The sequence below is a fragment of the Nyctereutes procyonoides genome, unplaced genomic scaffold, assembly GCF_905146905.1.
Source record: "Nyctereutes procyonoides isolate TBG_1078 unplaced genomic scaffold, NYPRO_anot_genome, whole genome shotgun sequence".
Taxonomy (NCBI): domain Eukaryota; kingdom Metazoa; phylum Chordata; class Mammalia; order Carnivora; family Canidae; genus Nyctereutes; species Nyctereutes procyonoides.
In genome coordinates, this window is record NW_026575120.1 from 35,105,956 (window position 1) to 35,131,879 (window position 25,924).

The 25,924-nt window shown below is 40.9% G+C and overlaps 2 protein-coding genes across 2 annotated transcripts; both read right to left on the minus strand.

Moving 5' to 3' along the window:
- Positions 1 to 6,315: 6,315 nt before the first annotated feature.
- Positions 6,316 to 12,658, minus strand: LOC129515996 (probable inactive serine protease 58). The gene is made up of 5 exons (XM_055335294.1): positions 12,252 to 12,658; positions 11,284 to 11,440; positions 9,491 to 9,741; positions 7,029 to 7,165; positions 6,316 to 6,592 (listed from the first exon to the last, which is right to left on the minus strand). Exons 1-5 carry the CDS (start codon positions 12,289 to 12,291, stop codon positions 6,440 to 6,442), a joined length of 738 nt encoding a protein of 245 aa, XP_055191269.1. The 5' UTR covers positions 12,292 to 12,658; the 3' UTR covers positions 6,316 to 6,439.
- Positions 12,659 to 21,321: 8,663 nt separating this feature from the next.
- On the minus strand, positions 21,322 to 25,572 carry LOC129516122 (serine protease 1). The gene is made up of 5 exons (XM_055335461.1): positions 25,533 to 25,572; positions 23,245 to 23,404; positions 22,692 to 22,945; positions 22,004 to 22,140; positions 21,322 to 21,471 (listed from the first exon to the last, which is right to left on the minus strand). The coding sequence occupies exons 1-5, from the start codon at positions 25,570 to 25,572 to the stop codon at positions 21,322 to 21,324; spliced, it is 741 nt and encodes a 246-aa protein (XP_055191436.1).
- Between the last annotated feature and the right edge of the window lie 352 nt (positions 25,573 to 25,924).

A 25,924-nucleotide genomic window follows, 5' to 3' on the forward strand; every position in this document is an offset into this window, starting at 1 on the left:
CCCTGACACAGTAGAGAATGGATCTGGAATTCAGCATTTTGCTTTCCTTTTTCAGGGGAAAAACATACCTAATCTGAGAGATGTTGGAGCTCACAGTGTTTCCACGGCCCCCTCCTCTCTGGTCTACCTTTTGTCAAACTCTGAAATCAGGCCCTTTTCTATGCTACTACCTTCGGGACAGGGACCCCTCCCATCTGTGTGATGCTATCCCCTGATTGTGTGACACAGTCATTTGTCTCCAGCCACCATAACCCAGCCTTCTGGTGCTGGCCTGACCCCTCTGCCTGACCCTGACCTCCTCCTTGAGTTATATCAGCTTTTCCTCTCATGTCACTATTTACCCACTCATTTATTCAACCAGCCAGCCTATGATCTATATTATATGTCTGACTTGTGCTAGGCTCTGTGCTCACTATGGAGGATGCCTAAATGTGAACACACTGCTCTGCCTTCAGAGTCCATAGACTAAGGGGGATGATAGGTTCCTAAGTAGGCGATTTTAAAACAAGGTAGTCAGAGCTAAAATTCTACCTCTATCACTGTCTCGGTGGAAATATTTGCAAAACACATTGTCCATTAAATGATCTGGATTCAAAATATATAAGGAAATCTTTAAACTCAACAACAAGAACATGGAAACCCAATTAAGAAGTGGGTTCTGAACAGGTACCTTCCCAAATGCATCCATCTGCTCAGGCTGCCATAACAAAATACCACAGACTCCAGGGCTTAAACAACAGACATTTATTTTCTCACAGTGCTGGAAGCTAGAAGTCCATGATTAAGGTGCCAGAAAATTCATTTTCTGGTGAGAGCTTTCTTCCTGGCTTGTAGACCACTGTGTCCTTATGTGGCACTTCCTCTGTATTTATGTGTACAGAGAAAAAGAGCCAGCTCTCTGGTGTCTCTTTTTATAAGGACACTAATCCTATCAGAATAGCACCCCATCCTAATGGCCTCATTTCCCCAAAATTATATCCTTATAGGACCTATCTCCAAATACAGTCACTTTGGGGCTTGGGGCTTCAACGTATGAATTTTGGGAGGACACAGTTCAGTCCATAACAACACGAGGGTGTACAGATGGCAAATAGCATATGAAAAGATTATCAACATACAATAGGGAATGACAAATTAAGGCAACAATGAGATACCACTACACACCTAGTGGAATGGCTAAAGTTTGAGGCACAGAACACCAAATGTTGGTGAGGTTGTAAAATAACAAGAATTATCATTTGTTGCTGATAGGGATACAAAATGTACAGACACTTTGTGAGATGGTTTGGTGGTTTCTTACAAAGCTAAACATAATCTTACCATATGAGGCAGCAATCGCGCTCCTGGGTATGACCTGAATGAATTGAAAATTTATGTCCACAAAATCTTACAGATGAATAATTACAACAGCTTTAGTCATAACTACCAAACTTTGGCAGCAACCAAGATGTCCTTAAATAAGTAAATAGTAAACAAAGTGTGGTACATTCACACTGGAATAGGTATTATTCAATGATTTTTTAAAAATTGAGCTATCAAGAGATGAAAGAAAAAAAGATGAAAGACATAGAGAATCCTTTTTTTAAAGATTTTATTTATTTGTTCATGAGAGAGAGAGAGAGAGAGAGGCAGAGACACAGGCATGGGGAGAAGCAGGCTCCATGCAGGGAGCCTGACGTGGGACTCGATCCCGGGACTCCAGGATCACACCCTGGGCTGAAGGCGGCACTAAACCGCTGAGCCATCCAGGGATTCCCCGACACAGAGAATCCTTAAATACATATGACTAAGCATTGAAGCCGAAAAATATCAATTATTGTATGGTGCCAATGAATGACATTTTAAAGTAGTAGACAAGGCAATATAAGGAGGCAGACAATATAGACATATATAGACATAGACCTAGACAATATAGACATAGGCCTAGAATGACAATATAAAGTAGTAGAGATGCTCAAAAAGCAACCTATAGAGACAATAAAAAGATGAGTGGTGTCAGAGTTTGGGGAGTGGGGACAGGGATGAACAGGTTAGAACAGGCCAGTTTTAGAGAAGTGAAATTATTCTGTAGGATACTATAATTATCATGTCAGTGTCATGGATACATGACATTATGCCTTTGTCCAAATCCCTAATACTACATAACATAAAGAGCAAACCCTAACATAAACTATGGACTTTAGTTACTAACAGTATTGATTCATCAGCTATAACAAATATACCACACATCAATGCAAGATATGAATTTAAAAAATAGATTACTCGGTGATAGAATCCAGGTAATGGAGCTACAGGTGTACACTGTAAAATTCTTTCAGCCTTGTTGCATGTTTAAAATTTTTCATACTAACATGTGGGAGCACATTTTAAATTTTTAGTTAGTTACTATACAGTATAATATTAGTTTCAGGAGTACAATATACTGATTCAATACCTCCACACACCACTGGTGCTCATCACACCAAGTGCCCTCCTTAATCCCCATCACCTATTTCACCCATTCCCCCATCCCTTCCCCTCTGCAACCACCAGTTTGTTTTCTGTAGTTGAGTCTGCTTCTTGGTTTGCCTTTCTCTCTCTCTCTCTTTTCCCTATGCTCATTTGTTTTGTTTCTAAATGTGGGAGAAAAAATTATTAAAATTGAGTGATGTGCCTTAGAGCATAAGGTTAAAGATACTTCAGTCTATATTGCGTGTAAGGAAGGCACATCCAAAAACTTACACTTTACCTTGGTCTTAGAGAAGGGGAAAGAGGTTGTCTGGCATAAAAAAAAAGAGAGAAAAAGAGAAAAAATAATTCAAAAAGAGAGAAAGGCTTCTGTAAATGCATAAATATATGAAACAACATTGTGTGTTTGTAGAACAGCAACCACGTATTACAGTGGAAGTGTTAAGAACCAGGTAGAAAGATAAACAGAAATTATATAATGAAAAGCCTTATTATATAAGCCTTGCACATATAAGACTTGCATGAGTATTTATTGTGTGGGAGATAAGGATCCAATAAATGTATTATTTGATGAAATTGTATTGAAGATTTTGGACAGACCCTAAGCCCAGGACAGACCCTAACTTCCTTTGAACTTTGAACTTATAGAATATGGCAAAATTATGGGATGTCATTCTTATAATCATGTTAATACATAACTTGAACATCGTGTACACATACACACACACACACACATCCACCTTGCTAACATGCACAAGACAGATTCTTCCCACTGGCTTGGGGATGTAGGCAGCCACACTGAGGAAGCCTACGTGGCAAAGAACTATGTATGGATGACCACGCTGCACAAGGGATAGCCTCGAGGACCCGAGGGCAGCTTTTAGCGGGGAGCCAGCAAAAAGCGAGCATCTGGTATCAGAAGGAAATGAATTGTGCCCACAACCTGAATAAGCTTAGAAGCAAATTCTTACCTTAAAGCCTTGCTAGACCCTGAGCAGAGGACCCGCATAGGTCATGATTGGACTCCTGATTCACAGGAAGTGTGAAATAACACATGTTGTTTTAAGCTGTTCAATTTGTAGCAATGTTTTATGCAGCAGTGAAAAACCAATACAAATGCATACCGTGTGCTAGCACTTTATTAGATATTGATGATTTTGTGGTAAGGAAGATGAAAATCTTGCCCTCACAGATTATAAAGACCAGCAGGGGAAATAGGTGTAAGAAGACTTGCCATCATGAATGTCAAAACAGGAGAAGGAAAGGGAGGTAGAGATGTACATAGTCAGGACCCTAATGTAAGGGTCAGAAGACCTCCTTGAGGAAGTGATGTTTGAAGCTTAAAGCATGAGTAAAAGTTAACCAAATGAAGAGATAGGGGGAAAGCTTCTGGAAAGATGAATGAGGACTCAAAAGAGAAGAGCAAAAGAATTTTAAGACAGACTGAGGAGAATCCTGCAGAACAGATCATTCGGGAATTGTTAAGTAGGAGCTGCCTACAAAGAAGACCCAGGAGGCAACCAGAGAGCAGATCAAGGAAGCATATCATTGGGCTCCAATGTTAGGCGGAACAGGCTTTATCCTGCTTCAGTGGTGACAGGAAGAAGTCGATAGGGGAAGTGGAAAAATATGAAGTAGTAGAGATGCTCAAAAAGCAGGTCAATGAGGAAGTCAGAGGAGAGGTGATCCACATCACAGTGGAGATAGAAGCTGATAGAAGACAGCAGGGTCCTGCTCCCAGGAAAAGAATGAGGAAGAAAAGCACTAAGTATGTTTGCAGGGAGGGAGGTGGGAAGTTAATGAAGTCATAGCCGACGGTTTCAACCTCCAGGTACTCGCGGACCAGATGTCATCCACTGCAGACGAAGCACTGAAGGCCAGAGGAGAGAGGAGAATGCTTGAGGTGGCCTTTATGGAGAAGTGTACAGACAGTGACTTGGGACATGTAGGATTTCTAGGACGTGTTGAAGACATAATTTAAGAGTTATAAGAAATGATCAGATGAGTATTTTATTAAAAACTCTGGAATGAGGATCCCTGGGTGGCTCAGCAGTTGAGCACCTGCTTTTGGCCCAGGGCGTGATCCTGGAGACCCAGGATCAAGTCCCATGTCGGGCTCCCTGCATGGAACCTGCTTCTCCCTCTGCCTGTGTCTCTGCCTCTCTCTCTGTGTCTCTCATTAATAAAAAAATAAAATCTTTAAAAAAAAAACTCTGGAATGATCTAAATGTGATTCAGTAAAGGGGGCAGGGGATGTTGGGCAGTGAATCACACACAGGAAGCAGGGAGAAACTAGGAACTGGGCTGCTGGAGAAGACAGGCAAACAGAGGGGCTTGTGCTTTGTATGGCCAAGGATTACAAGAAAAAAGAAGCATATTTGAATTAAATGGCCTTAAGTATCCAAATTTGAGGATTCGATTCTTTTTTTATGTGTCAGGATAAGCTATGGACTTAGTCATACCCAGCTTTTTTTTTTTTTTTTTTTTTGGCTTTAGTAGAGGAGGAAAAGCAGAGTATATCAATGCCCCAGAATCAACCCTCCTCTCCTCCCCTGCAATCTCTACAGATGCATGGATTCGCCACCTCTCTCATGTGATGGAATAAATGCCAAACCACTTCACTCTTTGTAGAGTCTTTTCCTTCCGTGGCATTGTTCTCTCTCATCTCACTGACCCCCTCTGTTCCTCCTTCCCTTTTTAACAGATGATGTCATATCACACTGTTCCTCCTCTGTTTGTAACTCCATGGCCTCTTACTCTGGATTCCTGCTTTTGGGTGACTTGGAATCCTCTCAATTCTGCATTTTTAGGTGTCTTGGTCAATGGGTCTAAAATGCTCTGTATCTTCCCACTCTAGGCCAATGCAAGAGAAGGACTGAGCATTGCTCAGAGCTCTTCCCAGTAGCACAGAACTCTCCTGAAGTCTGCGGCTACCACTCATAACCATACAACCCCTCTGTTGTCATTGCCCAGACATTATCTAAGACCCAGATCTTTGTCTCCAGCTGTCTGCTAGACATGACCACCTCTGTGTCCTTCAAGGATCTCAGATATAACACACTGCATCTCTCCTACCCATGACTGTGCTCTGATCCTTTATACATGAAAACATAGGTTCTCTGCATATTATGTTTGTGAACGACCATCTACCCAATCTACCCTAGTTTCTGACTTGGGCATTATTCCAGACAGTTCTCTTTCTCTTTCTACTCATAGTCAATACATGTAAATTGTATAGGTTCTGCTTCTTTGGTATCTCCCAATTCAAGAATTTGATGATGTTCTACTGCAGAGGTTTTAATGACACCCCTCTGATTCCAACAAGATTAAAAATCTCAATTTCTTCACCCAACAGATCAGGTCCTTCGCTATCTAACCCTTGTGTCACCTATAAATAATAATCTTTTATCACGTCTGGCCTCCTCCTCTACTGACCATTTACTTTCTACCTTCCAGTATTATTTATTGCATATATATTTTCTCCAGAATATGCCACATTTTTGTGCTTTTCTGACTTTTACTTAACTGTCTCCTCAGCTTTACAAAATTCTCCCTTAATTTGTCTGCCTATTTGGTGAAGTATCCCCGGGCTCTGACACCCGGAATGTTTTTTTCTCTTCTCTCCTGAAATTTATTGCTCACCTCCACTGTAACAGTAGTCATAGAGTGTTATAATTGGCTGCTTGATGGCCAAGTACAGGTCATATTTTCTCATGTATCCCTCGCATATGCAATGTCTGCTAAGCAGCTGATAGCTCAATACTTTTTGAAGGAATGAACACATGGCCAGTATGCTGCTACATTTCTCATCATGCTTGCAGTTTACATATAAAAAGATCAGGGTCAGTTTGAATTCTTAGTGCGACTTTTTTTTTTTACTGAATGTTTTATTATTTGGATTCTGTCCAAGAACAAGAAAGATTGAGAGAGTTGTGAATTCAGTATAGAAATCATGAAGATGTTGCATTGAGGGACAAAGAAGCGGATACCCTCAGTGGGTAGTAATGGTTTTCATGATCCATCTTGCATAGGGATGAACTTCTGTGAAAAACCCTTCACTTCCCAGGGTGACACTTCCTTTGTCCCAGGATAAGATTCCATGTAGCCTCCCACCACAGACAGCTGGAGCAGCTGAAACTTCTGGCTAGAGAGAGGGAACAGGAGGTCAATGTTAATTGGTCCTCATGGAAAAAGAATAAATCCTAAGATATGGCATTATTATAGTCACAGAGGCATCTAAAGGACTAGACTCATTTTTCTTGAAAGGTAACAATCCTGTCTTCACATCCACCTAGATCCCACCTCTCTCTTTATATTACATTTATTTTTATATATTTTTTAGATCTCACCTCTCTTGTTCGAGCTTGAGCCCAAGCTGAGTGCAAGCAGGGGGAGAAAAGACAAACAGTTCTACTCAGAACTGTAAAATGAGGGAAGGGGAATTAATGACCAATCCAAAGACCTGGGGGAAGAAAAGAGGGACCCTTGGCCTTTTGGATAAGCACCATTTGATTTTATACAATCACCTCTCCTTTTCACTGACCTCTTGCTATCGTTCTGTCTCAAGAAAAGAAAGATACCTTGGTTTTAGATATGATGCTTAAAGGTTGTCCCACACACATGATGTTTACTGCCATTCTCTCTCCTATCATATTCCTGCAGTCACTGAAGGGATGAGAATGTTGGTTTATCCAAGTCAGGATGTCAGGGTCACTAACTATGGGGGGAAAAAAAAGACAAATGAAGTCCACGGTTTCCCTGTTTATCACACTCTTGTGATCACTTCCTCTTTGTAAACACATTCCAACCTTCTTAGGGTTTCTTAACTCTATGTCAGAGCAGCAGATTTAGAGCATGACGTTCTCCTTACATCAGACATCAGATCTGTCCTTCTTCCTTTCTTATTCCTAATTTAGAAACCCTTTGAAAATCCACAAGAAGATTATAAAGGACCATGAAAACAGACAGACACAAAACCAATGTCTCTAAAAAACCCTTTATTTTTGGCGTCTACTTCAACCTCTTTATATTTAATCATAAAGGGAAAAAAACTATTTTAATGTGCCTAAAGCTGCTTTTTTAATGAAACAGATTGTTTAAAAATGTATGCGTGTGTGTGTATAAGTATGCATATATATTTCCCCCTTACAAGTCATAGTGTTTATCTCCCTCATTGCAATTGTTACTCTACTCTTAACCTCAGGATGCAAAGTTTCTAATCAAGGGGTTATATAATTCTAGTCTCTAGTGGGGAGTGGCAAGGAAGAAGGAACCAAAAAGTGACTAGAGATAGCTCAAATTAAGCCTAGTGTTGCTTACAGAGCAGAATTTTTCTGAAGTATATCCAACCTAATGTCCTAAAACAGAAAGTGTCGAGTTAGAAAAAAGAGAGGTGAGTTATATTCAGTTTTAAGTTTTTATGGGAGTTGAATTGAAACGTGTAGTACAAGCTAGGTGAAAGTAACCAAGCCCTTGAAATATTGAATTCCTAATTAATATTCAAAGTCTTGCACCAAAGAGCTTACAAAATTAGTTTGTTACTGTGATTCTGACATGCAAAACCCATGTGATAAAACCTTTGTATGATTTTATTTTGTTTTCAAACAAGATGTAATAAATTACTTTTGTAATTACTTTGAATAAGACTTGAAAGTCAAGGATAAAAATCATAAATTTCTATTTGTTCGGAAAATATATTCATTTAGATTTCCAGGAATGTTGCTTCTGAGTTAAAAATGAGGTTGCCAAATACTGAGAATATAAAAGTTCCCACTTTTTATTTGTTTTTACAGGACAGATGGATTGTTCTGTGGCCATCAGTGCACAGTCGAAACCTGATTAATGTCGTGACAATTGCCTCAGTGAACACAGCTTCATCAAGACCATAAATGTCACTTTTTAAAGTCAGCCAATCGGACCTCTTGCAATAAACATACCTCAAAGTGCCAAGCAATGAACAACAGCCATGCCTCTACAGATGTCGACCCCCTTAAGCCTCTGAAAGTCCTCCAATCTCTATTAAAAAAAAAAAAAGCTTCCCCCACAAATCCTGTTAAGGGCCAGTACTCCACTCTGCTCAGTGAGACTGGTGTCGTCTGTTCAGCATTGCTTTTCCCTACTATAACCGGAAATAAATTTAGCTTTATCATTTCATTTCAGATATTGCGTGGTGGCCCCATCATCCTCTGATAATCCCTAAAGAGAGCAGCCACATTAAGTCAAGACCCACCAACGACCAACAATTGCATAAGAAAGCAACTTTTTTCATAAGTGCCCTCGGTAAGACATGCTCTTGCAAAGACCAGAGTTTCTCTGCCCATGCCAATCAGAGCTCAGAGGCTGGAGGCAGGTGTGCCTGCAACAGGGGCCATGGCAATTTATCTCAGAGGTAGGTCAGGTCAGAGAGACACCAACAGCATGTCATAATCACCCCCCTGGGCATGCCCTGGTGTCCACCTCTGAGGGGGGACTCTCGGGCATAGTAGTAGGTGTAAGAGTTGCATTCTGGGGTAGAAGAACTCCCTCAGCTACCCTCATCTCTCGGGGTCCACTTGAATGAATCACCATCAACATATGTTGGGTTGTGGCAGGGGGTGGGAAATGTCCTCTGTCACCTTCACCATATGTTCTGTTTTTGGTTTTCCTGCTGCTGTTGGATGAATTGCTTGGTGGACTTCCAGCAGCTGTCAGTGAGACAGTAAACCACCATCCCATAGGATGCCTTGATACTGTTTTTAGAGTGAGAACTCCTAGTTCCCCCACCATCATCTGAATTCAATTCCCTGGACTTGTGTCTTGAATGTTCTAGAGATATAACAGTTACTGACTGCTCCACTCATTGGTATCAGATTGGCTGCCCTGTATCCGTCTCTTTGAGTTATATCTCTTGCTTTCTAATCTTGGTAGAATAAGGTCCTGGCAATAATCCCAGTAGGATCAAGAACATTACCTCATGGCAACTGTTCCCTTCAAGTGTATCCCTTTACATTTTCCCAGCTCCGAAACGTTCCTCAAGATGAAGAACACAGAGCCACACACTTACGATTTTTGAATTGATTCCAAGTCCAGGTTGGGATAAAGCAGGAATCATTAAATGTTAAGGGCTCCATAGATATGGCTATGGTCCCCACGTAGTTGTTGAGTACAGCGGCCTTGGACAGTTTTATCAGCATCAGGTCATTCTCCAGAGACTGTGCTTTGAACTCAGGGGCAGGGAGAATCAATGAGTAGTTCCGTATCTGCTCTTTCTTATTTCTGATGCTAGGTTGATAAACTCCCAGGCGGATTTTAACGCTTTGGAAGAAAGATAGAGAGGTGGGGAAGAGCAGGGTCACAAAAGGTCAGAATGGCAACAAATGTCAGGAGTTACCTTCCCAATAATCTTAATTTTTTTTCTCTCAGACCTGAGAACTGAAGTGATCTGCTTTGGTTTGTCAGAAAGTCCTAATAGTTTCTGGGGTTGTTGTATTAGGGGCTAGAGTCAGTGTATGTATAAAACCTGACATGTATCTGCAACCTAGAACATACTCGATACAGTCTAGTTTTATTATTGTTATTAAGACTTGGAAGATCTGAACGGACAGGTAATAGAGATGGGCCTGCACTACGTTGTCTCTAGCAGCTCTTGAGCAAGTGCATTGTACCCTTCGTTTCTGGATATTTTTAGATCCCTCCTAGCTTCTCTCAAGCCCATGTCACTACATTTATTATGTGCTGGCTCCTTCATCATTGATCCCCAAGGCTTGTAGTCTATTAGGACTCCCATTTTTGATTTTCCATTCTATTTCCTGGACACATTCAAACATAATCTACTTCCATCACCAGGAATCCAGTCATGACACAGATATAAGTGCCATTTCCTACCCAAATCAGTTCATGCATTAGATCTGGCTGAGAAATGAACATCAAATTTTCCAATTCCCATTCTTGAAGAGGACGAGCTGTCTGTCCTTTGTATTTCTTATCATGGGCAGAGCAGGCTGTTTGAATAAATGGTCTTGAGTGACCAGGTGGTTGAGAGCTCTGAGTTTGAAATGAGCCTTGTAGACTCCTAAATAGGTCCCAATCACACAGCACATTCTCATGTAGTTACACCAGGGACACAGATTTACAAGGGAGAGCAGGATTTTATGCAGTACTTCCTTGTCCTTCTCTTACTACCTCCATCCTGTGCTTCTGCTTGACTCTTCAACTCATCCTCGGAATATTCGCCTACTCACTACAGTCCACACTGCTCTTTGAGCTTGCTAAATACCCAAATATCTTTACTACTTTAGGGACCCTACGTACACTGTCCCCTCTGCCTGGAATGTTCCCCAGGCTTTATACACTCAGCTGCCTTCTTCCTTTCCTGTTGGTCTCATCTCCTCAAAGAGGCCTGACATGACCACCCTAACCAGAGCAGATCCCTGATTTCATTCCTATTCATTGCAGCCTGCCACTCTTTTTGTGTTTTATTTTTGGGTGCTTTTTGTTTTGGCTTATATCCTCTACTGGAATGCAAGCTTCATGAGAGAAAACTTATTTCCATCTTGTTCCCTTACTCTTTTCTCAGTGCATTAAACAGTTCCTAGAATATAGTAAATGCCCAATAATATGTTGAATGAATGAATATTATTTATACTCCGTGAGAGAGTCTCCTGACACCTTCCTATTGATCTCCTCTTAAACCACCCAAATGGATATATTTTTCTATTAGGAAGGAGATCTTCTCTCTTCTCGAGTCCTCTAGTTCCCTTCAGATGTCATTAAGACTTGCTAGGATGCTGTGCCCCACCAGGCCTGCTTTTGTTTAAATAGATCCCTCCCAGCTCCCAAGAATAAAGGGATACTTACGGTGAGGAGCAGTGGGCAGCTGTCAGTACCCACTCAGGGTGAATGAGAGACCCCACACAGGGCTCTGGGCTCGACTGCAGGTAGACCATGTAAGGAATAGTAAAATCTTCTGGTAAGTTTAGGTCATCATCTTTAGAATCTCTGGCCAGAACGACTCCTAAAGAATTGATGGGGATCACAGGTGGAAAGAGAGTCAGACAGGATGAAAGGCAAGAGTTGGCTATGGTAGTTTTTTTCTGACCTAATGTTTTCAAATGCCAGGGACTTCAAATTATTTTGAAGATCTTTTTAAAAGTCAGAGGAAATCACACATGTCACCCAAGCTATACACAGTAGGGACATTGACATGTCTTTCCTTGAGATGGAAATATATTAAAATTCTGTGAAACTAGCTTATGGGCTGATCAGAAACCCTGATTGGCAGTGTGGTGTATTACAAAAATGGGGGGGGGGAATTATTGCTTTCAAACCTTTTTTTTTCCCAAAACATTATTTTTAATTAACTTTTGCCAACGAAGCATGGAAGTCATAATTACATACCACCTGACTTTGGCAGTGAGAGGGATGGAAAGTCTTGGGGCAGGGCCATATGGCTTCCAGTCCATCCAGTCCACCTGTCTTCCCTGACCACTCCTCTGGGTCCAGCTGCCTTGCCAGAGGGCAGCGTGGCTGGCCAGGAAATGTGGCAGTCTAAGAAGTCACAAACTTGTGTATCAGGAGAGAGTGGGGCATGACAGCAATTCATCCCAACAGGCTCACAGGCCTCAGAGGGACTGTTAGAGCACCCTGATGGGATAGGCCAGCAGAGGGAGCAGTTCCTTTTGTTTTCCTTCAACAGTTAATTGAAGGAAATGTCTGCCCCTTCTGGTCCCTTCAGTTGTGGCTGCCTGCTTCCCCTTCTGACGGACCCCACCATTCTCCTGTGCACCACCCCATCCCTCTCCAGGAGGCCAAGGCCAACTACTCACCAGCTGTGCTCAGGAGAGTGAAGATGAGACAGGGCTTCATGGTAGGCAGCAATCTTGCAGGGAGCACAGTAGTTAGATCAAGCTGTAAACCGTCCCAATTTTTAGTCCAGCTTTAGGTCAGGACAGCTGGGCAGAAATGTTAATTGGGGCTTAGAGGGAGAAGCCAGGATCTTATAGCAGTCTTGAGACTAGTGCTGCTCAAAACCAATTATATAAGGCCCAGCTGTGCACTGTCTCTGGTGCAGGGCAGAAGAGGAAGGAGCAGACCAGGTCAAGGCCCTGGTGCCTCTTTTCTGATCCAAAATATCTCAGGAGTCCTGATGATATGCTGACATTTTTCCTCCCCTCTCTGTGACATGGCCTTTCTTTGTTGGTCCCCTCCTCCCTTTGTGACTGTGTTCCCCCTCTCTCTGCCCTCACTTGTTAAAAAGCCTCTGGGAATTCTGTGTTCAGGGAAATGGCTTACCACAAAGAATTACCCTCCCACACAGAAGTTACTAAAGACTCTGTCCACTCTTTCTCGTGGCTCCCATAAAACTCTAGATGGCTCCCTGGTTTACCTGTGACAAGAACAAACACAGACCTTTTTTTTTTTTAAGATTTTATTTATTTATTCACGAGAGACACAGAGAGAGAGGCAGAGACAGAGGCAGAGGGAGGAGCAGGCTCCATGTGGGGAGCCTGATGTGGGATTTGACCCCAGGATTCTGGGATCATAACCTGAGCTGAAGGCGATGCTCAACCACTGAGCCATTCAGATGCCCCCAAACACAGACCTTTCCCCTTTCACTTGCACCCGCTGAGGTGACCAGAACAGAGCCTCCAACTCCCCGTTCTTTGTCTCATGAATGATTAGCTAAGCTTAGAATTCTTTTTTCCCCTGAAACTGGCTAAACACAGAGAAACATTTTTTTGTTCAGCTGACTGAGAAGTCCCCTGACTGCAAAACAATAGTTTTTCAACTGCAAACCTCTCCACCTATAACTTGTTTATAGAAGTCTTAAGGCAAAACCATCCTGCTGAGACACTCTGATCTTTGGGTTTTTTTTTTTTCTTGTGTGTGTGTGTGTGTGTAGAAAGCATCTTTATTTTTTTAATTTAAATTCAATTCTCCAACATATATTACGTCATTATTTTCTGATGTAGTTTTCAGTAATTCGCCAGTTGTGTATAACACCCAGTGCTTATCATGTCACGTGCCCTCCTTAATGCCCATCACCCAGTAAACCCATCCCCTCCTACCTCCCCTTCAACAACCCTTAGTTTGTTTCCCAGAGTTCAGAATCTCTCATGGTTTATCTCCCTCTCTGATTTTTCCCCATTCAGTTTCCCCTTCTTCCCTTATGGTCTTCTGCACTGTTTCTTATATTCCGAAACTATATGATAATTGTTTTTCTCTGGTTGACTTATTTCACTTAGCGTAATATCCTCCAGTTCCATCCACATTGATGTAAATGGTAGGTATTCATCCTTTCTGATGACTGAGTATATTCCATTTTGTGTGTGTGTGTGTGTGTGTATGTGTGTATGTGTGTATCTATAGGTGTGTGAGTGTGTTGTGTGTGTATATACATCTTCTTTGATCTGGGGTGCTCTTACTACAATAGTCTGAATAAAATCAATCTTCTTCAGTTTTTGTCTTTGACATTTATTACTCTTTTCAATGCACTGCACTCCTGTTTATAAGTTACCCTTATAACTGGCTGCCCTGGCTTCCAGAAATACAAAACAAATAGTGGTTTCAATCAGGGATATTGGTCTATAGTTTACTTGTAGTGTCCTTCCTTCTCCGGCGTTGGTATCAGGCTCATGTTGGCCTCATAGAAAGAGTTTGGAAGTGCTCCCTCCTCTTCAACTTTTTCGAAGAATTTGAGAAGGGTGGGTGTTAAATGTTCGGTAGAGGGTGCCTGGGTGGTTCAATCAGTTAAGCATCTGCCTTCAGCCCAGGTCATGATCTCAGGGTCCTGGGACTGTGCCCCACATTGGGCTCCCTGCTCAGTAGGGAGCCTGCTTCTCCCTCTCCCCCTGCTGCTCCCCTTGCTTGTACTCATTCTTTTTCAAAATCTTAAAAAAAAAAAAAAAAAGATGTTCAGTAGAATTTGCCAGTGAGCCACCTGGCCCTATGGTTTTCAATGTTGGGAGTTTTGGATTACTGATTCAATCTCAACTCCTCACTGATATGTTCAAATATTCTAATTACAAAGCTTACGGCAGTGAGTTCTAATGGCAAATAGGAAGTACTATGTAAATGCTTATTAAATGAAGTAAATGTGAGTTGAGTATAGTATTTCCATATTTTCCAAGCTTCAGAGGATAGCTTTCTTTCCTAATATTCAAATAATTTTGTGAAGTCCTACCTAATGGTGAAGAGCATGGGCTCTGGAGTCCAGCTTCTAGGATTTGATTCCTGGCTTCAGGACTTACTAGATGTCTCATCCTGAGAAAAACAGTTGCCCTCTTAAGCCTCATGTAGGGAGGAATATTAGTACCTATTTCATAGGATACTTGTGAGGACTGAATATTACGTGAAGGCATGTAAGAATGTGTGACACATTGAAAAAACTTAATAAATACTAGTTGTGATGATTATATTGATTACTTTTTTTTTCACCTCTGCAACAATGAGAAATGCATCCTGAACACTGAGAAATAGCAAACCTTCAGTATGTCTCTGCTTCATAGAATTGTGTATTTTGGGTCAGCACTGTCCTGAAACATGCTGTTCCTAAAGTCAGGGATTTGAGATCATTGAGTGCCATGGGTTTCAGGGGTCCCCAGTCTCTACAACTCTCTACCAAAATAAATGACTATCCCCTCCAGTTGTAACCATATTTTGCTTATGATACCTGGTGACAAATGTGAGACTCTGAACAGATGTGGGAGGATAAGGGTGGAGCCTCTCAGTAGTCCCAGCCTGCCCTGCCCTGCCCTCCTTCTTAGCTGCCTTCCTCCTTGGACATGAGTGTGCATAAAGAGACTTTTGTAAGGTAGTAAGGGCTACGACTAGCTTTGTGAAGTAATCAGCCTGGGAATTTCACTAAAAACAAATAATATTTCTGCTCTGTAAAATCTATTACATGTTTATTGAGAAAAATATGGGGAAAAAAACAGAAACATGAAACAACAATAAAAACTCACTAATTATAACTCCACTTAGAGTTATCCACTATTAGTACATCCAGCATTTGCAATACCTTTTTGTTTTGCCCATTCTCTATAATCTGCCCTCAACAAAAAAAGTAAATAATTTTTTGACTTTTTTTTAAAGAGCAGTTTTACGTTCACAGCAAACTTGAGAGGAAGGAATGGAGATTTCTCATATACCCCCTACCCTCACAAGTGCATAGCCTCCTCCATTACCTACATCCCCACAAGAGTGGTCTATTTGTTAGAATCGATAAACTTACACTGACACACTATTGCACTCATAGTCCATAGTTTACCCAGCGTTCACTCTTGGTGTTGTACATTCCTTGGGTTTGGACAAATGTATAATAAATGACATGTATCATGAGAGTATCATACAGAGTATTTTCACTGCCCTAAAAATCTTCTGGGCTCTGCCTATTTATATTTATCCTTTCCCTGACTTCTGACCCTTGGAAACTACTATTCTTTTTATGGACACCATGGTTGTACCTTTTACAAATTGTCCTATCATTGGAATCATGCAATATATAGCCTTTTCGGTTTGACTTCTGTCCCATAGTGATATGCATTTAAGTTTCCTCCATGTCTTTTTTTAATAATAAATTGATTTTTTATTGGTGTTCAATTTGCCAACATACAGAATAACACCCAGCGCTCATCCCGTCAAGTGCCCCCCTCAGTGCCCGTCACCCATACCTCTTCTCAGCTATGGGATCAGCTTAAACATAGTCTTATCATATGATCCAACAATCAAGATAAAAACTTATCTCCACACACAGACCTTCATATGGATATTTGTAGCAACTTTTGTTGCTTGATAGATCATTTCTTTTTAGCACTGAATAATATTCCAGCTAGTGGAATGTCCCACAGTTTATTTATCAATACACCTACGGAAGAACATCTCTGTTGCTTCCAAGTTTTGACAACTACAAATAAAGTTGCTATAAAGATCCATATGTATGTGGTACATATAACATACCAAATAAGTGTTAATCAACTGTTATGTTATCACTAACTGTTATGTTATCACTAAGGCTTCTGGCCAACAGTAGGCTATTAGTAGTTAAGTTTTGTGGGAGTCATAGTTATGCAAGGATTTTTTATTATGCTGAGTGTTAATGCCCGAACCCTCATATTATTCAAAGGTCAACTGTACTTTAGAAGCCAGTCTGTGCTTTCTAGTCACCCACCCTTTTACTTTTATCCAGTTTGTTTTTACTGTAGCATTTGCATTAATCAGCATTACATTCTACAGTCTTTATTTGTTTTCTTTTTACCCAGTGAGAATATATATATATATATATATATATATATATATATATATATACCATGAAGGTAAGATTTTGACTGTTTTCTTCTGCTGTATCTTTAGCACATAAAGCAAGGCCAATACATTGCAGGTCTCCAATAAGTATTTGTTGAGTAAGTAGCTGGATAAATGAATAGAATAGTTACATTGTCTCCACTGAGATACACACCAGATTTGTTTAATCAATCCTCTATTAATAGATATTTGAGTTGTTTCTGGATTTTCAGGATTATGTGGATTCTCTATTGGTAAGTACGCTAGATTATTCTGGTGGGGATCGTGGCTGCCTCCTTAACATCCAATCCTTCTTTTCTTGGTAACTCTCCTTATAACTACTCAGTTAATCAAACATATATCAAATAGGCCAAATATCTTGCAGAATAAAAAGTCCACACTTTGCCCCGATGGTATGCCTTGTCACTTAATTGTAAATTAATCAACATAATCCCATTAGATTATTGGCTCAGGTTTGTGCAAGTGACCAAATTCAGTTAAAGACACACAATATAATGTCTGCCAGGGGCATCTGGGAAAGAAGCTTTCTAGATCTGCTGGGAACAACTTTATCTCTTTCCCTGGATACAGACAAAGGAGAGCAGGGCTCCAATGGCCATTTTGATCACAAGGCTTTATCCCTAGGAAAAACTGGCAGTAATGACAGTAAATGACAGTAATGCACAGGGCAAAGCCAGGAATAAATTGGTCCTTGACATTTTTGAATTGCTGAATCAAAACAATCATGAAGCCTTTCCCATTTCTAAGCTTCTATTAGTATAGTTTTAAAGACCACGTGAGTTGGATATTGTATTCCTTGCAACGAATAACTTCTGAATGCTACATTCCCGTTTATACTTTGTTTTTGTTTTTTATAAGCATATTTTAATAGGATAGAGTCCTAGACATGATTTTGTTGGGTCAAAGTGCATACAGATTTTACATTTTAATATACAGTTACAAATTACAAAGAGTTAGATTTTAAAAAGACAAGAGGTAGAAAGTGACGAGAGGCTGAAAAGGGACTATTGAATGATATCAAGAAATAGGACTTGTTTGTTTTTCTTCATACTTTTCTTTGGGCCTGACCTGATCTCTCATCTTTTGTGTATCTCACTGAGCCTGTGGCTTCTCTGAATCTGCCCTCTACTTGTGGTGAGGTGGGTAGGTGTATATTGATGGTGGTGATGGAGTAGAATAAAAAGCATTTCAGAGGAAATAGGAGAATCTTTAAGCTCATTTGTTTCTGGTGAGAAGCCTGAGATGTTTAATTAAGATAGATCTAAAGCTACCCATTTTAATAAAGAGGAGTTAAATATGAAATTAATTTAGGCTGTATGAAAACATAAAAGCAATTTGATGAGAACCATGGAAATAAGACAGAACAGCTTAGTTATGACCAAATATTTAAGAGCCTTGAATACAAGGCTAAGGAATTTGGGTTCCATCCTGGTGGCACTGACAAGATGATATTAAGGGCTCAGGACTGTTCCCTATGCATGTGCCATCCAAAGTTACAGAGGAATAGGAATTTGGTAATGGGATGTATATCTTCCCATACCTTCCTCTTTCAAGATACCTGGTATGGCCTGCGTGTTTGTGTCCCACCACCAAATTTATGTACTCAAACTCTAATCCATAAATGGGATGATATTAGGAGGTGGGGCCTTTGCAAGGTTTAGATAAGGTCACAAAGGTGAAGCCCCTGTGATGGGATTAGCGTCCTTATAAGAGGAGACTAGAGCCCTTCCGAGTGAGGACACAGTGAGAAGGACACTGTCTACAAGCCAGGGAGTAGGCCCCCACTATTTCAATGGCACCCAGATTTTGGACTTCCCAGCCTCCAGAACCATGAGAAATCGGTTTGTGGTTTAAGCCACCTGGTCTATGGCTTTTTTGTTATAGCAGCTTATGCTGACTAAAACAATTCCTCACCTTATTACTAAAGCTGCGAACATTTCCCCCTTTCAAACCTCCTCCACCTGCTGCTGTGTTTTCATGCTCATTCTATCTTTTTCCTGGATCCATACCAGATATGCATAGGAATCATGTGTCAGGACTTATACTCCAACTCTATAGCCAAGACTTTTAGGACCTTAGTGTAATAGATTGATTTTCTGCAAACTTACCTGCATTTGCACTTTCTTTTTCTTAGAGTTCAAAATAGTATATTATTTGGTCTGGGATTTGGGGTATAGGTGGTGGAAGAGGGGCACAGATTGCGTGCAGACACCATGTCTGCTATAGCAATAAAATCTCAGTGGGAAAACAAGAGAGATCTCAGGGAACTGGAACATATAGGTAAGGAAAACCTTGAAGGATGCACAAAATCAGTGATTTGTAAAAATTTCTCCATCTGGTGGTTTCCTTTATCTAGCCTCACAGAGTTTCAGATAAATTAGACTGCAGAGGGAGACCATGTCATTACAGCAGTAGCAAAGCATCAAGAATAAGGACAGCTGGAGCTTCGTCTCTGCCCAACTATGAGCTAGCCAAATGACTTCGGGCAGTTGATTTCCACTTTCTGCACCTTGGTGTCATCATCTGTTCAAAAATGCGATGGTTCTTCAATAAATGGTGCTGGAAAAATTGGACATCCACATACAGAAGAATGAAACTAATCTCTTGTACCATACACAAAGATAAACTCAAAATGGATGAAAGATCTAAATGTGAGACAAGATTCCATCAAAATCCTAGAGGAGAACACTGGCAACACCCTTCTTGAACTTGGCCACAGTAACTTCTTGCAAAATACACCCATGAAGGCAAGAGAAACAAAAGCAAAAATGAACTATTGGAACTTCATCAAGATAAGAAGCTTCTGCGCAGCCAAAGAAACAGTCAACAAAACTAAAAGACAACCTACAGAATGGGAGAAGATATTTGCAAATGACGTATCAGATAAAGGGCTAGTATCCAAGATCTATAAAGAACTTCTTCAACTCAATAGCAAAGAAACAATCCAATCATGAAATGGGCAAAAGACATGAAGAAATCTCACAGAGGAAGACATAGACATATAGACATGGCCAACAAGCACATGGGAAAATGCTCCGCATCACTGGCCATCAGGGAAATACAAATCAAAACCACAATGAGATCCCACCTCACACCAGTGAGAATGGGGAACATTAATGGGGCAGGAAACAACAAATGTTGGAGAGGATGCGGAGAAAAGGGAACCCTCTTACACTGTTGGTGGGAATGTGAACTGGTGCAGCCACTCTGGAAAACTGTGTGGAGGTTCCTCAAAAAGTTAAAAATAGACCTGCCCTATGACCCAGAAATTGCACTGCTGGGGATTTACCCCAAAGATACAGAAGCAGTGAAACACTGGGACACCTCCACCCCGATGTTTCTAGCAGCAATGTCCACAATAGCCACACTGTGGAAGGGGCCTCGGTGTCCATCGACAGATGAGTGGATAAAGAAGATGTGGTTTATGTGTACAACGGAATATTCCTCAGCCATTAGAAACGACAAATGCCCACCATTTGCTTTGACGTGGACGGAACTGGAGGGTATTATGCTGAGTGAAAGAAGTCAATCGGAAAAGGACAAACCCTATATGGTCTCATTCATTTGGGGAATGTAAAAATTAGTGAAAGGGAATAAAGAGAAATTTTTTTTATCAGTGTAGTTTTTATTGCATTCTTAAGGTATCACAAATAAGTCTGAAAAATCATCTGGCATCTTGCTGTTTCTGTTGCTGGACAACTCAGAGCTTATTCATCAGCCTGCTGAACTGTTCCTTTTTCAGAAACATAGATACCATCCAAAAATTTTCTGATATCCTTGTTTTTAACAGTTGTCGCTTGCTGGATCAAAGCAGCTGAGTTTGAAACAAGTTCAATGTCATTTCCTTCAAGAATTAACTCATCTTTTTGGGCTTGAGATACAGAGAAAATGAGTGAAAATATCAGTGAGGATGACAAAGAATGAGAGACTCCTAACTCTGGGAAATGAACAAGGGGTAGTGGAAGGGGAGGTGGACGGGGGTTGGGGTGACTGGGTGATGGGCACTGAGGGGGGCACTTGGCAGGATGAGCACTGGGTGTTATGCTATATGTTGGCAAACTGAACTCCAATAAAAAAATTAAAACAAAACAAAACATCCAGGGGTTTAGGTACAGTGCAGAGTTTAAAAGAATAACCAGTTAGTTTCCAATTAGAACACTACATTTTGTTCTCTGAAATTATTTTACAGTGTCTGGACAAACAGCATAAACTGAATAAAACATGAGGTCTCATCCAAAAAAAAAAAATGTGATGGTAACAGTGACCTCTAAGCTTATCCATGCTTATATCCTCAGGGGACCACACAGAGCCTAGCAGATAGAAAGTGATCAGTAAATTCATTTTGGTCAGGCTGAATGAAGAATCACATAACCTCTCCAATTCTATTCTCCTGTAATTGTTCAGTTCTATGTCCACCCTCTTACTCAGCAACAGGTTTGAAGAAAAAGTTCATAAATACTAAATAAGGACAGGTCTTGGATACATGTGCTGTGGAACAGAATGGTTTTATTTAGATACTGTTCTCAAGCATAGTTGGAAGATGCAATTGGCCAACAGGGGATGGCGCATAGAGTGGTACACAAGGTCGCATGCTTAGTTGGCAGCGATGGTCTGCTGAATCCAGCTCACGTATTTGCAGACCTTGGTGTAGACACCAGGTTTGCCTTTTTGAGCACAGCCGGCACCCCAGGAGACAACGCCCTGGAGCTCTCCGTTGCAGACCACAGGGCCGCCAGAGTCATCCTGCACAAGAAGAAAGAGACAGTTAAGAACTCTCAACTACGCCAAGATGGGAGAAAAGCTCAAAGTTGTTTCTCCATTACCCTGAGTCCATTTCCCCAGGTTGTTGATTCTCCAGGAAGCACCTTCCCTTCCCCTGGAAATCCAATCCTCATCCTCTGACTGCATCCCTCTCCTTTCTCCTCCCACCTCCAAATGTCTGCTCTTTTCTTAGTTACAGGCATGCAGGGCCAGGAAGGGAGGACTGGTGAGTGCAATGCTGCCCAGCTAGCCCTGCTTTTTTCAGAAAGTTTCCTTCTGCAATATACCTCCTCAGGAGGGCACCTGGGTGTTCTGTTTGCACACCATCTTCTGTTTATCTTTTTACCCTTAACCCTAGCCATTAATATCTCAAAAAGAAAATTTATCACTTATCCCAAACCCTACTTCTAATCCATCCCAGAGACAGCTTTTCAATTTTCTGTGTTTTGGGAAACGGGAACTATGGTGGAAATGCATGAATCTCAGCTAGAAAAAGGAGTACAAAGAAATTAACCTGGCAAGAGTCCTTTCCACCCTCCAGGTAGCCCAAACACATCATGTTGCTGGAGATCTGGCCAGGATATGCATTACGGCAAACGCTGTCAGAAAGGATGGGAGCCTTCAGACACTGCAGGACGTCAGGATAGTTTTCTGTTGGTTGCAAGAGTAAAAGTGGGAGAATAGTACCCACAGCATTCCTGGAGATTTCCTTCCCAATATTCCACCCCCCACCCTGACCCCCAACCCCTTACCCACTCTCTCAGATTGCCAGTAACTTCTATTTTGGAAGAGCAACTTTTACTTGGAAAGTCTTCCAAACAGTTTTAATCAACAAGTTATTCTCTCTGATGCTAGCTAGCATCAGGCACTGCAGATCTCAAATCTAGAGACTATTTCTCAGGCAGGTGTACCCTTTAGGCAGTACCAAATCCCTCAGCCTCTGTTCTGTTCTCCTCCTCAGCTTCTACTTCTTTGCAAATCACTAATCACACTTCAACTGGATATCTGCCATCTTTATCATAGCTCATTTCTGTTGTGTTTTCCAGCAAAGGAATCTTTCTAAGACTCCATATAGCCCCAAACTATCCTCAAGGAACCTTGCCTTGCTTGACAATTTGGACAATTTGGACTTGCTGACCCTCAACATGTCTTTCATTTCTCGGATTTTCAGATTTGGCGCTTTTGTTCCAGGTGACACTTACGCCCGATGCTCTGGGTGTTTCCCCAGCCAGAGATGAGGCACTGGGTACCAGCAGCTGGACAGGATTTTGGCAGAGCGATAGCAGACACTCGAGAGTTGAGGGTGGCAGGAGAGCTCAGTTTAATCAGCATGATGTCGTTATCAATAGTGTTTGCGTTGTATCTGGGGTGGCGGATGATCTTGGCTGCATTGATGAATTGTTCTCCACCCTCAGAGACTGCGATGTTGTACTCTCCCAGACGCACCTGGATTCGGCTGGATTAAAGGATGCACAATTCTGTGAGGACCAGCTTGAGCTTTGCCCCTTTCCCAGTTCACCCCAATCAGGAGCACAAGCGCGAACACCATTCCCTTCAAGTGTTTCCACACATAGGTACCTTTCCATGTAAAATTTCCTCAATGCATCATTCAGTGCCTGGAAGAAATGAGGAGGCTCCTAGAATCTGAATGCTCACCCCTGATGCCTAACTGCGCTGTTTACCCCCTTTGTGCTTTGGCAGGGCTGGGGCATGAGTTGATCTGTGAGGACAAGGATGTGAATGTTGGTGACTTACGACTTGTAGCAGTGAGCCGCGGACACCACCCACTGGGAGTTGATGAGGGAGCCGCCACAGAAGTGGTAGCCAGAGTTCAAGGACACCTGGTAGGGGACAGAATTCCTGGAACAAGTGTAGCCCCCGACGATCTTGTCGTCATCGTCAATGGGGAAAGCAACTGACCAGAAAAAGTTAGAAACAATCTGTTAAACAGATCCATCTTGGAATATCTACTTACCACTGAGGTTTTGCAGATTAACTAGGAAAGATAATGCTTTCCAGTCACACATAATCAGGAGATGATAACATAATTTTTACATAATATTTTCCAAAATCTTATTATTCTATACCTTTAACACATACCCTGCTTGTACTATTCTATGTATCTAATCCTTAATTTATGCCTTAAATTTGATAAATACACTTTTTAATGTATGCACACACACACACACACACACACACACACACACCTCAGAGACTCTCTATGTAGTAAATTCCCTGGACATTGCTATCTAAGGGTATAATCCTTTTTGTACAAAATTTTGCTCAGCAGACATGCAAATGTGTTCAACAAAGCTTTACACTAATCATGCTTATGTTTATTTATGGTGTTTGGCATAGGATAGATAACCCCATAAAGTAAAAGAAAGGGACCTTTTAGAAGCTACCTAAGAATGTTCTAGCCTGGAAGGAATTGGGAGTTTTGGACTTTTGTTCTTTAATTTCTCTTTTTGTTTCTCACCTAAGATTTTCAGGATGTAATTTCATAGAACATTTGTATGGTTTTCCCTTTCCAACCTTTCCCTTTATCTCAATCATCTTTCCAACATTTTTCAATTTATTCAGCATTCTGAAGTCTTCCTACTGATTTATTAAGATTTCTATAGCTTCAAAGTCTATGATTGTATTATAGGCACCCTATTGTTCAAATATTTTAAAGTAATTTTGGAAAAGACATTTCTAGATGTATCTACTAATGTATTGAGTGTATACCCATCCAATTTGGGAAAGTTTAATAGTAAGATTTTTATAAAGTTTGGTCGTACAAAAAAATAGAAATTGTTCTTTCTTTTGATGATTAAATAATAGGGTATTTTACACAGAGAAATTTCATTAGCAAAGATGTTGTAAAATCCAGCCCTTAGGTTTTATTCATGAGAAATAAAGTACCTTCACCTGTTAAGATCCCTGTGACAATGCCCTTTGGTGTAGAAGAGCCTTGGGCTCTGATCCTCATAGCCTCTTCAATGAGCCCAGGACTAGTTACTAGTCCCAATTATAACTCCTGATTATTAACTCCAAATGCTTAGAAAGGTCAAAACAACGTTTCCATAATGTTAACTATCTTTTCCTTTTCTCTCTTCCTCCATAGATTTTACTTTGAAGTTCAGGGCAATTTCTGCCTCTTTATATTTTCTACACTAATTACTCCTGCTCACTATAATCTTTCCCCAACTAGTGAGACTTAATTATGTATAGGCATTTATACAGCAGTAGGTGCCCCCCTTATCTATGGTTTTGGCTACCCTTGGTTAACCAGATCAGGAAAGCAGATGATCCATTTTCTGATGTATCCTCTGAAGTTTATTACTAGCCTAACACTATGTCACAATGCCTATGTCATTCACTTCCCTTCATCTCATCATCCAGGCATTTTATGATCTCACATTATTACAAGAACGGTGAGTACAGGAGCATCTGGGTGGCTCAGTTGGTTAAGTGTCTGCCTTTGGCTTGGGGGCTCAGGTCATGATCCCAGGGTCCTGGGTTCAAGTCCCACATCGGGCTCCTTGCTCATCTGCTTCTCCCTCCTCCTCTGCTCCTCCTCCCTGCTCATGCTCTCTTTCTCTGTCCTTCAAATAAATAAATAAAATCTTTAAAAAGAAAGAAAGATGAGTATAGTACAATAAGATATTTTGAGAGAGAGAAAAGAGCATAGTCACATAACTTTTATTCCAGTATATTGTTTAATTGTTCTATTTTATTATTAGTTTTGTTGTTAATCCTTTGCTATTCCTAATTTATAAATTAAACATACATATATGTATAAGTTATATATAAGTTTCATATATATATATATGAAAAACAATATATATAGGGTTCAGTACTGGCTGTGGCTTCAGGCACCCACTGAGGGCGGAAGTATCCGCCACAGAAAAGATGAGACTACTATATACACTGTTGTTTCAATATTTTAAACTTCTTGAGCCCAGAGATTACTTTCAACATTCACTGTTGTCTTTCAGAGTACAAAGTGCAGATAAGTACATCACGGACACCAACTGATTCACTTATCATAGACTCACCAGTGGCTCCCAGTAGAGCGAGGAAGATAAAGGTCTTCATGGTTGCTCCCTGGATCTGGTCTGGGGTGTGCAGTGAACCTCCTTATTCACAGCTATTTATATCTCCAGGTTTGACATTGACACTCAAGGCCATGAGTGCCAGAAAAATGATTTACTAATCCAAATTTAGAATTCAGTTCTGTCCCAAATTGAAGATAATTCAGCATCAGATTTAAACATTAGCTTTTATCTATTTTTCCAGAAGGTTATGGGAATGGAAGTAATAAACCCACCTGGTGCTATCTGTTCCCAATAATAGAAAAGTAAGTTGGAGTAAAGTCATGGAACAAGGCTACGAGTGTCCTGTTTCCCAGACAAAAATCTTAGGTACTTGGTCATCTCAACTATGAACT

Excerpts from the sequence above, each read along its gene's own strand:
- LOC129515996 (XM_055335294.1), bottom strand. The coding sequence starts at position 12,291 with ATGAAGCCCTGTCTCATCTTCACTCTCCTGAGCACAGCTG. Across the intron at positions 9,742-11,283 it reads GCTGCCCACTGCTCCTCACC|CGTTAAAATCCGCCTGGGAG; the intron begins GTAAGTATCCCT and ends TTTCTTCCAAAG. Across the intron at positions 7,166-9,490 it reads TTGGAATCAATTCAAAAATC|TTAGTGACCCTGACATCCTG; the intron begins GTAAGTGTGTGG and ends TTCCCCCCATAG.
- LOC129516122 (XM_055335461.1), bottom strand. The coding sequence starts at position 25,572 with ATGAAGACCTTTATCTTCCTCGCTCTACTGGGAGCCACTG. Across the intron at positions 23,405-25,532 it reads CGCTCTACTGGGAGCCACTG|TTGCTTTCCCCATTGACGAT; the intron begins GTGAGTCTATGA and ends TTTTCTGGTCAG. Across the intron at positions 21,472-22,003 it reads GTGGAAAGGACTCTTGCCAG|GATGACTCTGGCGGCCCTGT; the intron begins GTTAATTTCTTT and ends CTTCTTGTGCAG.